This window comes from Urocitellus parryii, chromosome 3 (genome assembly GCF_045843805.1).
Source record: "Urocitellus parryii isolate mUroPar1 chromosome 3, mUroPar1.hap1, whole genome shotgun sequence".
Taxonomy (NCBI): Eukaryota; Metazoa; Chordata; class Mammalia; order Rodentia; family Sciuridae; genus Urocitellus; species Urocitellus parryii.
The window spans coordinates 110709814-110724389 of record NC_135533.1 but is presented as its reverse complement, the minus strand read 5'-3'; the positions used below and the strand labels follow the sequence as shown (position 1 = coordinate 110724389).

At 36.9% G+C, this 14576-nt stretch overlaps 1 protein-coding gene across 2 annotated transcripts in view; it reads right to left on the bottom strand.

The window, feature by feature from the left end:
- The window catches only part of Lancl2 (LanC like glutathione S-transferase 2), a 51947-nt gene extending 37726 nt beyond the window's left edge, over positions 1–14221 (bottom strand). For both annotated transcript variants that reach the window (XM_026412217.2, XM_026412218.2), the window contains exon 1: positions 12925–14221. In XM_026412217.2, coding sequence (XP_026268002.2) covers positions 12925–13131 — 207 coding nt within the window. In that variant the 5' untranslated portion in view covers positions 13132–14221. The remainder of the gene's footprint in view (positions 1–12924) is intronic.
- Positions 14222–14576: the final 355 nt, after the last annotated feature.

Below are 14576 nucleotides of genomic sequence, written 5' to 3'. Positions count from 1 at the left end.
TTTACCCAGATCTAATAGAGGAATCACTATCCATGTCAGCTACAGCCTTACAAAATATATTTCTTAAATAATAAGACTTGAAAGTTGAAATTTCTTTGATCTACGAGCTGGAGAATGAATGAAAACAGTCTCATGTACATCTCCATAACAGCTCTAGGGTGACCATGGTGTGGTGGTGCACACCTGTACTGTGCTGTCCATAAGTATTAGTATTTTAAAATGATTTTTTCTTTTCTGAGCAGTTGTTCTCAAGGTCAGTAAATCATATCAGAAACAGATGTGCTATTGTCCAGGCTCTGTTGTTCCATTTACAGAACACAAAGTAGATTTAGCATAACTAATTCATAAAGGCTCTAGGATTTTCAGAATGGTAAATGAGCATAAGCTTTAACATAAAGCCACCAGCTGCATGAGCCCCTAATAAGATCTCAGCCTGTCCTTTGAAGCTTTAAGTGGAGCATTGACTTCTGCTCTCTAGCTCTGAAAATCCTAGATGGCATTTTCTTCCAAGAGAAGGCTATTTTGTTTGCCTTGAAAATCTGTGGTTGGATGTAACCTTACCTTCATCAACTATCTGAGCTAAATATTCTGGATGATTTTTCACAGTATTTACATTAGCACTTGCTACTTCATTTTGCACTTTTATTATATGGAGATGGCCTCTTAAACCTTATGAACCAACCTATGCTAGTTTCAAAGATTTCTTCTGTAGTTTCCTTCCCTCTCAGTCTTCACAGAACTGAAAAGACTTAGGGCTTTGCGCTGAATTAGGTTGTAGCTTTAGGGAATATTGTGGCAGTCCTGTTCACTAAAACTTTCTCCATAACCACTTTATTATCAATTCTGTGTTCAATGGAGAAGCACTTTTAATTTCCTTCAAGAACTTTTTCTTTGGCTACTGTTTTGCAGAAGAGACCTACCTTTGGGTCTGTCTTGGCTTCTGAAACACCTTCATCACTAAGTCTAATAATTTCTAGCTTCTGATTTAAACTGAAAGATGTGTGACTCTTTCATTCACTGTAAGAGTCACACAAATTTCAGTTTAAATCAGTTTAGAGACCACTGTAGGATTACAAATTGGTCTAATTTCAATATTTTTGTGTCTCAGACAATACAGAAGTCTAAGTAAAATGAAAGAAACAGGGGAATGGCCGGTAGAGGAGTCAGAATATACACTTAAGTTTGCCATCTTATACTGGCACATTTCATGGTGCCTCAAACAATTACAATAGTAATATCAAAGGTCTCAACATTCATCATAAAACATGCAATAATGATGAAAAAGTTTGAAATACTATGAGAATATCTAAAATGTGACACAGAAAAATGAAGTGAACACATGTTGAAAAATGCTATAGCTAGATCTGCTCAATGCAGGATTCCCACAAATCTTCAATGTGTTAAAAATACCATCATTGATGAAGTGCAATCAATAAAGTGAACTATGATAAAATGATGTATGCCTGCAATTCCTTTAAAATCACCATCCCTGCCCACATTTTTAAGCTTCAGTAAGTATTAGCTGAGGTGGTTACAGCCAACTAATTTTGTCAAAGAGGATTTACATTCATAAGTATATATTTCAACTGTCATGTGGGTATTGAGTATGCTTTTTTCCTCCTTATCATATTTATCATTTGCAAAAGATTAAAATAAAATGCACAAGTAGACTATGGATTCTACTCAGTATCTAAAACATAACATTAGCTTTCAAAATTATCTCTCTAATTAAATGTTATTTAGAGTAGTAAATTACAACAATTCTTACTCAATCATGGTGGTAAAATACATTCTCTTATTTTAAAAGGTAAGCTAAAAATCTAACACAAACAGCAACTTTATAAACTTCTTTACAAATATGCTTACTCACATACAATGATAAAGACAGCACACCAATGAATTCAATATCAATGATATTTCAGAGGTGATGTAATATAAAGAGACTCCATTTTACCAATCCTTGCTTACTAAAAATTTTTCAAGATCTGCCATTTCCTATTATTTGATGATATACTTGTAAATGTATTTTATTTTGTTGCTATGATAAGTTAGCTGAGGTGCTTTGCATCACTGTAATGAAATACCCAAGATAAATAACTTATACGGAAAAAAATATCTATTTTGGTTTATGGTTTCAGAGATTTCAGTATATAGTCACTTGGCCCTGTCATTTTGAGCATCTGACAGTATGCTACAGCATGGTAGGAGTCCATGATAGAGCAAAACTGCTCACCTTATGAATTGAAGAAGCAGAGAGAGAAAAGTGGCAAGGTTCCCAATATCCCCCTCAAGGACATGGCCCCCCAGTGACCTAACTTCCTTCAACAAGGCCCCACCTCTCAAAGGTACCACTATCTCCCAATGGTCTTTTAGAGGATACTCCAACAATAAATATTGAAAAATGTGTCAAAAAGAATAATTGTCTGATTCACCATACAACTGACTGATAACTCTGACTTCAAATTAGTAACTTAGGCCTCCTGAGTCCTAATGTTTATTTTCTGCTATAATCAAAGAGATGCAGATGAAGAAAAAATGTGGGTAATATCTCTTCATAATACCTGGTGTGGCAGAACCTACACGGTAGGTTCATCTATTCCCCACACCCACTCTCCTTGTTATAATAATTATGGTTATATTCTTAACAACAATATATCCATCCCCAGAAGAGCTACTATTCTTCCAGATTTTCTATAAAAAAGGTAAGTCATATGACATGGTTCTGACCAATGAGACCTAAGTGCAAATATCCCAGATCTCAAAAGTTGTTATTTTTATTGATAAATGAGAGAAAGAGAATAGGTACTTCTTTACTTCTTCCTTTCTCTCCCCACTGAAAACCTGAACATGATATCTGAAGCGACAGCAGCCATCTTGTACTATAACAGAAAAAATTTGAGAGAAAGACCAAAATAAACAGCAGAAATCCTGGCCCTAATCTTATTCAATCTTATCAAGACCTTATCAATTGCCTACCCCTAGATTTCTTGTTATAAGGCAAATAAAATCTAATCAAGATATTTTTAAATAAGAGTTTTCTGTTTATTGTTGTGAATGTAAACCTAACTCACATTCATATGTGGCTGAGTAATGAACTTTATTCCAAAGCATACACTATTAAGTTTTCATTTCTCATATTTATGATATATATTTTTAATGTGAATTCTGTTTAATATAGTCCAAAATTTCACTGCAAAAATCATTCTTCTGCTCTGTGCTCTCTCACACCCCCAGTACTAGGGATTGAACCCAGTGCTCCATGCATATAAGCAAGCACTTTACTACTGAGCTACATCCCCAGCCCTTTTTATTTTGAGATGGCCTTGCTAATAAGTTGCATAGGCTGGCCTCTAACCTAATGATCTTTTGTCCTTAGCCTCTTTAGTAGCTGGCTTTACAGGTGTATACCAACATGCCCAGAACTGTACTTTACTTTAAGGTACATTTTTTAGTTCCTCCTTTTCTAACTATCTTATATAAAAGAGACTGCGAATCTCTATATTGGATCCAAATCTCCTGAACAAAGAAAACAGGTAATGCTATTTTATTCTACAAATTCTATTTGCATTTGATGGAGATTACTATACCAAGAGAAATTTAACTGGTTCATCTCATTTAATAATGGTATTATTATAACAATTATTAAACATTTGTACCTGGCACAATGAACCTTACATCATAGTTCAGTCACTCTTTTCATCATCCATTAATTTTCAATTTTTAGATGAGAAAAGTAAGACTCACTGGAGGTCACAAGGCAAAAGGAGAGAAAAATCTTGGAGCTTTGAGTAGATTATTAATTCCAGAGTTCCTGGGTTTCCCTACACTCTCTTCTTATTGTAAAATCTTTGCGGGAATCTGGATTTACAATTTACCTTTAAGATTTTCAAGACCTACAGCCTTCACTCACTCACTCACATTGTACAAATATATCTGTAAAATGCAAAAGGAAAAAACTTTGGAGGTTTTATCACTGAGATTTTATCTGAGATTGATCCTTTGCAAAGGCATTGCAATCAGAAAGAAAATGTTGTATTCTAATAAGGGAGGTTTGTTTTCCCATACAAAAATGCCCAGATGTGTTATAAAGCAAAAATATAATGGAGTAGCTATTAATCACTGGTTGTAAAATTCCTTGTAAGGCATCACTACACTTGTTATTACAAAGGATGCACAATGCATGTATATGGCAAGAAAGTGGCTTATAACTAGTGTCCATTTCCTTCTTTACAATGTTCTTCATGATAATAAATCTTAGAATTTAGATGGGAGAGCTTTTTTCCCTGGAGCAAGAGGAGAAGGAGAAAGGAGGGAGAGGGAGATGAAGGAGACAGAGATGGAGAAAGAAACTGAGATGAAGATGGGAGCAGGAGAAAGAGAGAAAAAGTGAAAGAGACAGGCAAACTCTGGGTGACATTTAACCCAGTTAAGTTCTTAAAAAAAAATTGGGGAAATTATATTCCTCTTTAGCAATGCTCTTTTTGCCATGTACTTCATAAGAATAATTAAGGGAAATAATTTATTTCCAAATTTCTTATTTCCTAGAACATATGCATATATTCTGTATCTCTCTGCCCCATCTCTAGATTTTAAAAAAGGGCATGGAAAATCACCATGTTCAAAAGCTATGTTTTTATGTATGTATTTATTTATTTATTTATTTTGCATTATAATTCTTAGTACACCTTTTTACCACAATTTGTCATATCTCTGATTGTATATAAGGTATGTTGACAACAAATTCACATCTTCATACATGTATTTTGTATAATGATGAGGGTGTCTTTTCACCCTCCATGCTATTCCCCTTCTCCCTGCATTTCCCTCCCACCCCTATTCCCTATCTAGAGGTAATCTTCCTCCCTTGCTCTCCCTCCCAACCCCATTTTTTATATTGAATATGGCAAAAAAGTTGATTTCACAAATTTTTATAATTTTATAAAACTTATAGCTGGTAAGAATGCTAAAAAGCTATTACTGAAATTATTCACTGTTTTACTGAAATTTTCTTTATCTTGGCATAAGGCTCAGCAAGTGTAATACAATAGTTTATTAACTTAACATATGATAAAATGTTGAATATTATATATATATATATATATATATATATATATATATATATATATATAAAATCTTCAGACACCTAGGAAATACTTGAGGAGGAAAAATGAAATAAAAATGTGGCTCATTAGCAAATTGTAAGTCTAAAATTAGATTATTTCATTCAGTTATTTAAAAAAAATAATCAAATTGCCAGACACTATTACTAGAATAAAAAGTTGGATAAGATTGAATCTTCCCTCCCAAGTTCCCGATCTAATAAGACAATCATAAGAATAATTATGAGAACACATAATAAATGTTTGACTTAGCAACATATAACATGAAATATTCCGAAAGATATGTAGAATGATGCTAAAACTTCAAACGTGTCTACAGCCTAGAGGAGCTAGGAAAATGGTGCATCTTGAAAAATAATCTTCAATTCACCCTTGTAGAGGGTATTCAGGAATTTACTGGGGTTATTATTGCTCCTGGAAGTAGGCGAGTAGCCAGAATATTTAGAAGGGTGAAGAGAAGATGGAAAGGCATTAATAACCTTTGTCAGGCTGGGAAGGGGTTTCTTATAGGTCCTAAGACACCCTTACTTCCATAAGGAAGTATCATCAGTGGGGCACTTTATGGACTGGAAGTCCACAAAAGCTTGTTCCTCAAATGGAAAATGCTGCTGAGCTTGCCTTGCAGAGCTGTGTGCATTTAATTTTATCCTATACTTCATTAAGAGACTATATGTCCTCTGAGTCTGTTGTTGTCCCTCACTGTCATCATAAAAAAAACCTAAGGTCTAAGGGGCAATCATTCCCATATTTTGCAAATGAAGGTACGCAGCACAGGGAAAGAGGAAAAGTCACTTACCAAAAGTGATGCTAATAGGAAGTGGCAGGGTCAGAGTTTGAACCCAGGTATCCAGCTCAAGATTGATAAACTAAGGACTTTTACAATATAGCCACCCCAAAATATGCCTAAGTCCCTGAAACCTGAAACAGATTACAAACTTTAAAACAGATAGTGTAATGAATTATCTAGGTGAGACCAATTCAATCCCATGAGCCATTAAAAGCAGAGAGCTCTGACTGAGAGCGATAACAGAAGGTGATGAGGAAAAAAAAATGTCAAATATGAAAGAGACTCAATGTACTGTTGCTAGAGAAGCCACATAGAAATCATGAAGACTTGGGCAACATGGGGTTGGGGGGTAGGGGGGAGACCACCATGGCCAACAGCAGCAAGGAAATGTGCACCACAGTCTGACAACCACAGGAACTAAAATTAGAAGCAGTCCATCCCCCAGAGCTTCCAGAAAAGAACACAGGCCTACTAACATTTTGAGAAATTCTGATCAGAGGAACCAGCTGAGCTACACTCTGACTTACAGAACCCAGAGAAAATAAATAGGTGCTATTTTACGCTGCTAATTTTGTTTGTTTTTCCTTTTAATTGAAGAATTACAAACATACAGACTCAAACATAATGAATTTTCATAAGCTGAAAACACCTAATTACCCAGCCCTTGCATCAAGGATCAGAGCATCATCAGCCTTCTTTTTTTTTAATTAATTAATTTATTTATTTTAATTAGGTATATATGACAGCAGAATGCATTTTGATTCATTGTACACAACTGCAGCACAACTTTACATTTCTATGGTTGTACACAATGTATCGTCACACCATACGTGCAGTCATACATGTATCTAGGGTAATGATGTCCATCTCACTCCACCATCTTTTCTGCCCCCATGCACCCTCCCTACCCTTTTCTCAATCAAAGTTAATTTATGATATTATTTTTATAATGTTATCAATAGAAAACTAACACAACTAACTTATTTAACCCCTCAAATGGCTTCATCATGGTTAACAGTTCAGCTTCAAGGAGAAAAAAAGCATCTAGCATGCATCTTATGGAGTTTGCTATGTGGAAAGTAGCAAGGATAATGTTTTGTGATGAAGTACAAAGATGACATAAAAAAGGTATGTAGCCAGGTGCAGTGCACACCTATAATCCCAGTGGCACAGGAGGCTGAGACAGGAGAATTGAGAGTTCAAAGCCAGCCTCAGCAACTTGGTGTGGCTCTAATAATATAATTCACACACTCCTGATATATGGCAGGTACTTAAGACCCTTCATCTTATTTAACTCTCTGAATAATACTGAAAACAGTATTATCATCATCATGGAATAGATGAAAAAACTAAAGTTAAGAGAGAAAGACTTGCCTACAAGTTTTGAAGACAATAAATTAGGCTTTTGACCCACAACTCAGTGAGACTCTGTCTCTAAATAAAATACAAAAGAAAGAGCTAAGGATGTAGCTCAGTGATTAAGCACTCTTGAGTTCACTCTCTCATACAAAAAAAAAAAAAGGTATTTAGTGAAAGACATGGTATTTCTTGAAGAAATAAGTCATTCTATCTGAAAAGTAAGAAACATGCAATCATTCTTTTTCTAAAATAATAATGTTCCCTGTATTTTCTTAATGAAAATTTAATGCTGGTTTGAAGAAATACAATTACCATATATAAAAATACAGAAAGTGTTAAAAAGATTGATGATAAACTTTTTAAAAAATTAAGATTTCAACTAGAGGTTAGTAAAAATTTCCAAAATCAATGTTTATGTAAATAACTCCTAAAAACACAACAGTAATTTCTGAACAGTTATGCATGAATCAAACCTGTTGTATGAATAACAGTTTAAATGTACTAGAAGTACTTACTAATAAGATAATTCATACATTCCTGATATATGATAAGCACTTAAGACCCTTCATCTAACTTAACCCTCTGGATAATACTAAAAACAGTACTATCATTACCATGGAATAGATGAAAAAACTAGAGAGAAAGACTTGCCTACAAGTTTTGCAGATAATAAAAATAGCTTTTTGACCCACATCTTCTATGTGAGAATATATAAAAAGTTGCTAATGTATATACACCAGTCGATCTTTCTTAGGAAAGGTTTTATAAAACTTTTTGTTAGAAGAAAGTGCATTCCATAATCTCAAATCTTTAAGGATCTTACTTGTAAGTAAGATGCTCTGTGATGTCTTACAGATTTGAAAGGCTTTGGGTTTGGTTTTCTAACACTCCATTCTGTTAAACAAAAATGAATAAAACAACCCATAATTCTTACCTTAAAGCTGATTATGAAAGGGGAAAGTGGACAGGAGAACTGCATCTTTCTACAGTAAAAATTAGATGGTTATGGAAACATCTACCTTCATTAGTGACATTTATGATAAATAGGTCCTTACCTAAACTGAATCTGTATCAAGAAAATGCTTTTTGCTTAGATGTTTAAAAATAGTTCATTCTCCAGAAACATAAGGATTGGTTTACGTAATCAGGTCTGATTCTGTTTTTCTTATTTCAAACTCTATTATGAGTAGAAAATATTGTAGATTACCTATCCTAAACAAATCTCAATCCAGTTTGATGTGTGACATAAAAAAGTTATTGATGATCTCCTATGTATAATCTCTAAGGCAAATATGTCATAATCCCAAGAAAGTTAATAATTGCAAGAAGTTTATAAAAGCAAAGGTTATGTAATATTTTGTGTATTCTACTGAAAATATAAATTTTAAAGTAAATTGTCATTATCACATTTTATAATATAAAATGCATGATGTTAATAGCTACCATTAACTAAATTCTCACTACTTACCTATGCATCAGTAACTATGTATAGCTAATTACCACTTATATCAGGCATTGTTCTGAATGTTTTAAATGTATTAACTTAATTAACCATTATAAAAATTATATAAAAATGGGGTATTACAACTATCATTACTACAAGCTTTTAACAAACATATTATAACTATATTAAGAACTTCAATTAAACTTTCAATTTAACTTTTAACAAGTCGATGAGGTAAGAAAGCCAAGTTTCAATGTAGTTAAGTAACCTGCTCCAACTTAAAAGCAAGTAAGTGACAGAAAAGTAGCAAATAAGTCTATCCAAGTAATTGACTGCTCTATACTTCAGTTTATTCACAAAATGGGAAATGTTAATTTACTATTTCATTAGCCTCCTCTCCATAATCTTCCCATCACCCTTCTGTCAATACCTTTCCATATTAGGAATTAAAAACTGGTAGGTGGTTAAGATCATATTAAAAGAAAATTCAACAATGTCATAGAGCTAGAAAGAATATTACTTCTCACATTTAGGATAACCCTGGGCCTGGTGATCTTGTTAAAATGTGGCTCACTAGATCTGAGGTGGGATTTGCATTCCTAACAAGTTTTCTGGAAATGTTTGTGCTCTTGGTCCACAAACCTCATTTTGAGAAGAAAGGCTATAGAGTTTATTCCTCTACTCCACACCCATATACCACTACAGTTGATTTTGTTATGTATAAAAGCATATATACATGTGTGTTTAAGAGATAGAGTCTATGTTATTCAGGCAGCCTCCAACTCCTGGGCTCAAGATGATCTTCCTGCCTCAACTTCCCACATAGCTGGGACTATAGGAATACACCTCTTCATTTTGAAAGAAGAAAAAGGAATTATATTTCTCTGGGCTATTGAGAAGTGCTGTTTTCCTTAGGTTTATATAATATGAAGTTAAACAAATTTTGATAGAAAGACCATCCACTTTTAAACAAAAATATGAAAAATTAAATAAAATTTTAAAATAAAGCATTCCAATAACTCAAGATTATACCAAATTAAGGATGCAAAGTAAAAGTTTTCCTGATTTCATTTTTCTGCGGAAAAAGTTCTAAAATCCTTCAGATCCATCAAAATCAGCCCCTCTCTACCTTTTGTCTCAAATTCCCATGTCATTCATGCTCCCTCTTCTCCAGCCATGTTTTACTCCTTGACAATCTACTATTTTAGTACTGCATCTATCTCCAAAGTCCTTGCTCACGTAGTTCTCTACCTTAGGCTGGCAAGTCCTACTTAATCTTCAAGGACCTCAAAAATATCACCTTAATCTGAAAAGCCTTTCCTGTGGGCAGAAGTAATCTCTTTCTTGTGCCTTCATTATATCATTTGTGTATTCTCACTTACTATACCACTCATTGCATGGTTCCAGAGGGTACACTTCCAGCAAGTTCCAGTGGTACAGTATCACACCCATTTCTCTGCCAGCCAATGGCCATGCCTTCCCCCAACAAGTTCATTTCTTGGCTGCAAGGCTGCAAACCACTTAATATTAATATGCTTGTATAATCCCTTCATTTGTGTGATAGGTCACTTCTGAGATTATAAAATAGACAGCAGCTTCCATCTTGTTCTTGTACACCTTGAAGGAAGCCAGTCCCTATGTCCTGAAACAGCCCTATGGCAAGGCTTATCTGTGGTAAGAAACTGAAGCCTCCAAATAATAACTAAAGAGCCATGCCAACAATTATTATGTGAACAAACCTGGAAGCAGATTCTCTTAGCCCCATTTAAGCTTTAAAATGACTGCAGCTTCCTCAACAAGTTACAAGCACTTAGTTAAGTGGCAACCGTATTCCTGACTCTCAGACATTAAATATTTACAAAGAGGCTAAATTTGGGGGTAATTTTATACACAGCATAGCACCCCCTGTGTTATTAGCACAGGTACCTTTTCTTTGTACACTCTCTCGGTCCTATGGATGAGGCTGCTCCTTATTTCCACTATTCCTATATTCTCTACAACTCTCCTTATTTATAATGAGAAAAATCAAACTTTGGGTGGTTTCTATCCTGCTTGAACTTTGACAATATGCCAGATAAAGCTGATGCTACTGGTCAAAGAACTACTAGCTTAGATCAGCTATGGATTCAGCTCCTGGAACTGAAGTCAATTCCCTTGAAGTCCATGGCCACAGTAAATTCCAGTAAAAGTTAGGGAGGAAATGACTGTAAAGTATTGAGAGTATTTGCTATAGAAATCTCCCATTGTTTAAAACCTGCTATTATCTTGATTCACTGTTTTTCATATTTTGGCCAATACTGTAAAAAGTGCTCATTTTCACATTCAAGAACACATTTTCCATTTCCCCTATTCTTAAGTACATAATCACAACCACTGGCATAGGTCTCCAAGACAATTTATTACTATTTTAATTGCATAGACAATTGGTCACAAGACACATTCATTATTTGTCGATTTTTAAACAAATTGATTTTGTGTAAAGCAGAGATCAAAATCACAGTTATTGAAATATAAAGTGTAAAAATAAAAATTTGTAATTTTGGTACTTTAAGTTGTCCCAGTATTTATCTTATTTATTGTGAGGTTGAAAATGATGCTCACCTGCCCCTATCAAAAAGCTGTCAAGAGTTCACTTCATTTTTCACTAAACCTCGAAGTATTAAAAGAGCAACTAATTATAAGTATAAATGATTTAAAAAAGTGTTTGCTAGAGATATTTATTGTAAAAAAATGAACACTAAGTCACAAATATAACAGACATATGAAAAAGAGGAAACAGAGAAAAACAACATTGATATAAGAGTTCTAAAGCATAGCATTTAAACTGCTAAGAAACAGTTAACATTTATTCAGAGCCTACTAGGTAGCAGATCAGGCATTTTGCTGGGCAAATTATATTCTTTAATTCTTCACCAACCTCCCTGAGTTAGGAATGATTATCCAACTTTTAATCACAAGTAAGACAAAAGAGGCTTAGAGAAGTCATTAGATTTCATATTCAGACCAATGGCTCTTTCAAATTTACCTTCCTAGTTTTGGCCAACTTCTCCCTTTTCAAAAATAAAATGCATGGGGAGCCAGGGAAGTGAAAGGAGCCTTGTAATACATAGAGAAAAAGACAACTTGGTAAATGTGTGGTTTTACCAAACATGAACAAATCGTATTCACATTCCAGAGAAAAGTGGCAGAATATGTCCCAGTAAAACATATCATTTTGGCAAAAGGATTATTTTGAGCTAAAAGCACTTGAGAAACAGCAGGTGGGTGTTCAAAACCTCCCCTTTTCCTCCTGAAAGTAGGAGATAAAACTTCCATGGAAAAGATGCCTGCCCCAATACCAGGAGAAACATTCTTATCACCAGGGACAGGGTGTGGAAGACAGAAGAATTTTATATTTATTAAAATAATCACATTCCTTTATTCTCCGTATAAACAGTATTTTAGTTCCTTTCCAATAATTGTCTCTTGTTGTTTGGCCTAATATAAATGCATTTGGTTTTGCCACTTTCGTCTTCATTTCTTTATGAGGCTCCTATGTCAATAAAACATGAAATAAATTTATGTGCTTTCTGTTAATTTGTTCACGTTAATTTCATTCTCTGGCCCAGCGAGGACCCTTACAGAGTAAAGTTTCTCTTCTTACTCCCGTCTTCAATTGCTAGGCACGCAGGAAAAAAAAAAAAATGACAAGACTTGATTTTATGAACAATGCTTTTTTGCTACTATTCGTCAGCGATAAGGTCCAAGGGTGGGGAACCAACCAAGTATGACATCCACACACAATCAGGCTAGGGAGAAATGCAAATAGGTTTTTGACATTAAATTCAACAGTTTTAGAGAAGGAAGCCAGGAGGCAGGCCTTCTTTGGTACATAAATCTGCATACCCAATCGCCACTAGTACCCTAATATCACTTTTAGGCGCCAGGAAACAAAGAGCTCCATTAGAGTTTTAAAGACCGGAGGGCCCAGGAGGCGTATACTGCCATTGAAGTGGCCACTGCAATAAAAGCTCACAGCCCCTAGGCCATTCTCGCTCGGCAGGCTGGCGCCGGCGGACGACAAACGAACATCGCACTGTGCCTAGCCCTGGACTGCCAGCAACGACGCGCGCGGGTGACGTCAACGCGCCGCCGGCCGCGATGGGTGGACGCTACCACCGCTGGCGCCCCCCCACCCCCGCCGGGCCTTTCCCGAGGCAGGGCCGCCGACTCACCTTGCCGTCGTGGTGGAAAGGAAGGCCTAACTCATCTGTGGTGGATTGGGTGCGAACACAGCCCGACTCTTCTGAGGTTCCGGTAGTGAGCCCCGCGGCGGCGAGGGCGGCCTCGTAGTCCGGGAAGGGATTGGTGAACGCGCGCTCCTCCATCTCCGCCTCCCCTCCCAGATGCAATTTCAACCTCTTTGACATGGTCTCGCCCATCTCCGCCGCGCGCCCTCTCCCCACCCTAGGTGCCGCGCGGCACGGCGCGCGGGCGGGGACAAACCTCCTGCCGGGGCGTTCCGGCTGGAGCAGCGCTGTCTCGACCGCCAGTCACCTACCGAAGATCCCGCAGCCGGAGCCAAGGGCTTCCTTTAGAAAGAGCGAAACTGTGAGCTGGCGGGATGAGCGGAGTCTTGGAACTCGCTATAGCCTCGCCTAGTGGCCTTCTTCCCCGCGAGGTGCCTGCACATCTGGATGCAGCCGGTGAGCTGCACGTGGTGCCTCCGCCCCGCGCGGCTGCTGTTCGCTGCGGCGGGAAAAGTGGTCTCGGCGGGACCTCCGTTGCCCTCGGCGGTTCGGAATAGGCTCACGCCATCCGCCGGCCCTGGCCTTGCTGGGACCGGGATAGTAGCCCGCAGAGCCTGTCCGCGGGTACGCGCAGGCTGGGCTGGAGCCCCCGGGTCTGGAACCGCTCCAGCAATGCCGCGCCCCGGTCCTCTCCGGTGGCCGATTTTCTAGAGAAAACCGAATGAACCGCGAGGGGCACGTTCCCGCAGGGAAAACCTGTAGAGAATTTGCTGTCATTCAAGGAGTGTGCTGTTCGCAGAAAAGGAAAAGCGCATCCCCCGACGCTCCATCATCAATTTGCATTTTCCCCAGCCCGGTGATGCCGCCCATGTCCTCAGCCCCAGGTGGTGCGCCAGCCACAGGAATAGCAAACAGCAGCTTTGTTTGATATTTTTAAAGAGAGAGAGAGAGAGAAAAAAAAAAATCTCCTCTAAAGAAAAGAATTTCAAAACAGACTATCTGCAACGATAGTCTCCAGGGGCGAGGAATACAGTCCCTCCTATTCATCACTGTTGGGAGGGGGGGGGGGTTGTCTTGGAGGAGGAGCCACAGGCTTTATTTATTTATTTTTAATCTTGTGTTTTATTTTCAGTTTCTTTGTTTTGAAAAAAAAAAATGGACATCTTTGGTAACAAGAGATAATGTGAAAGCATATTTAATCATCGAAATATTTTATTGACCAGAGAGATCCCTTCGCTATTACTATAAATGCCCTGGAGCACAATAAATATAAAAAAAAGGACACAAGCAAATAGAACTTTGCATTTATATAATTATAATATATTAACTTCAGTCTTTTATTGATTCTCTTTTATTCTTCATGCTATTTATTTAGAACCAAATCAATATGATTTGTCCTCCTTAAGAGAAAAGTCTTATTTTAGTTTTCTTCTAATTGGTGCTAGGCCATGAGGACATAAGAGATTAAAAAGTTTCTGAGAATGCCTAGCTAGTGGATGAGAAATGCAAAAATCACAGCACAACATAATGGGTAAATTTTCTGAAATTATGTACATGGTGACATGATAGAGAATACCTTATCAATCACTGCTGCCTCTGTGGCTTTAGAGTGGGCTGATGTGAGTAAAGACCTGGCT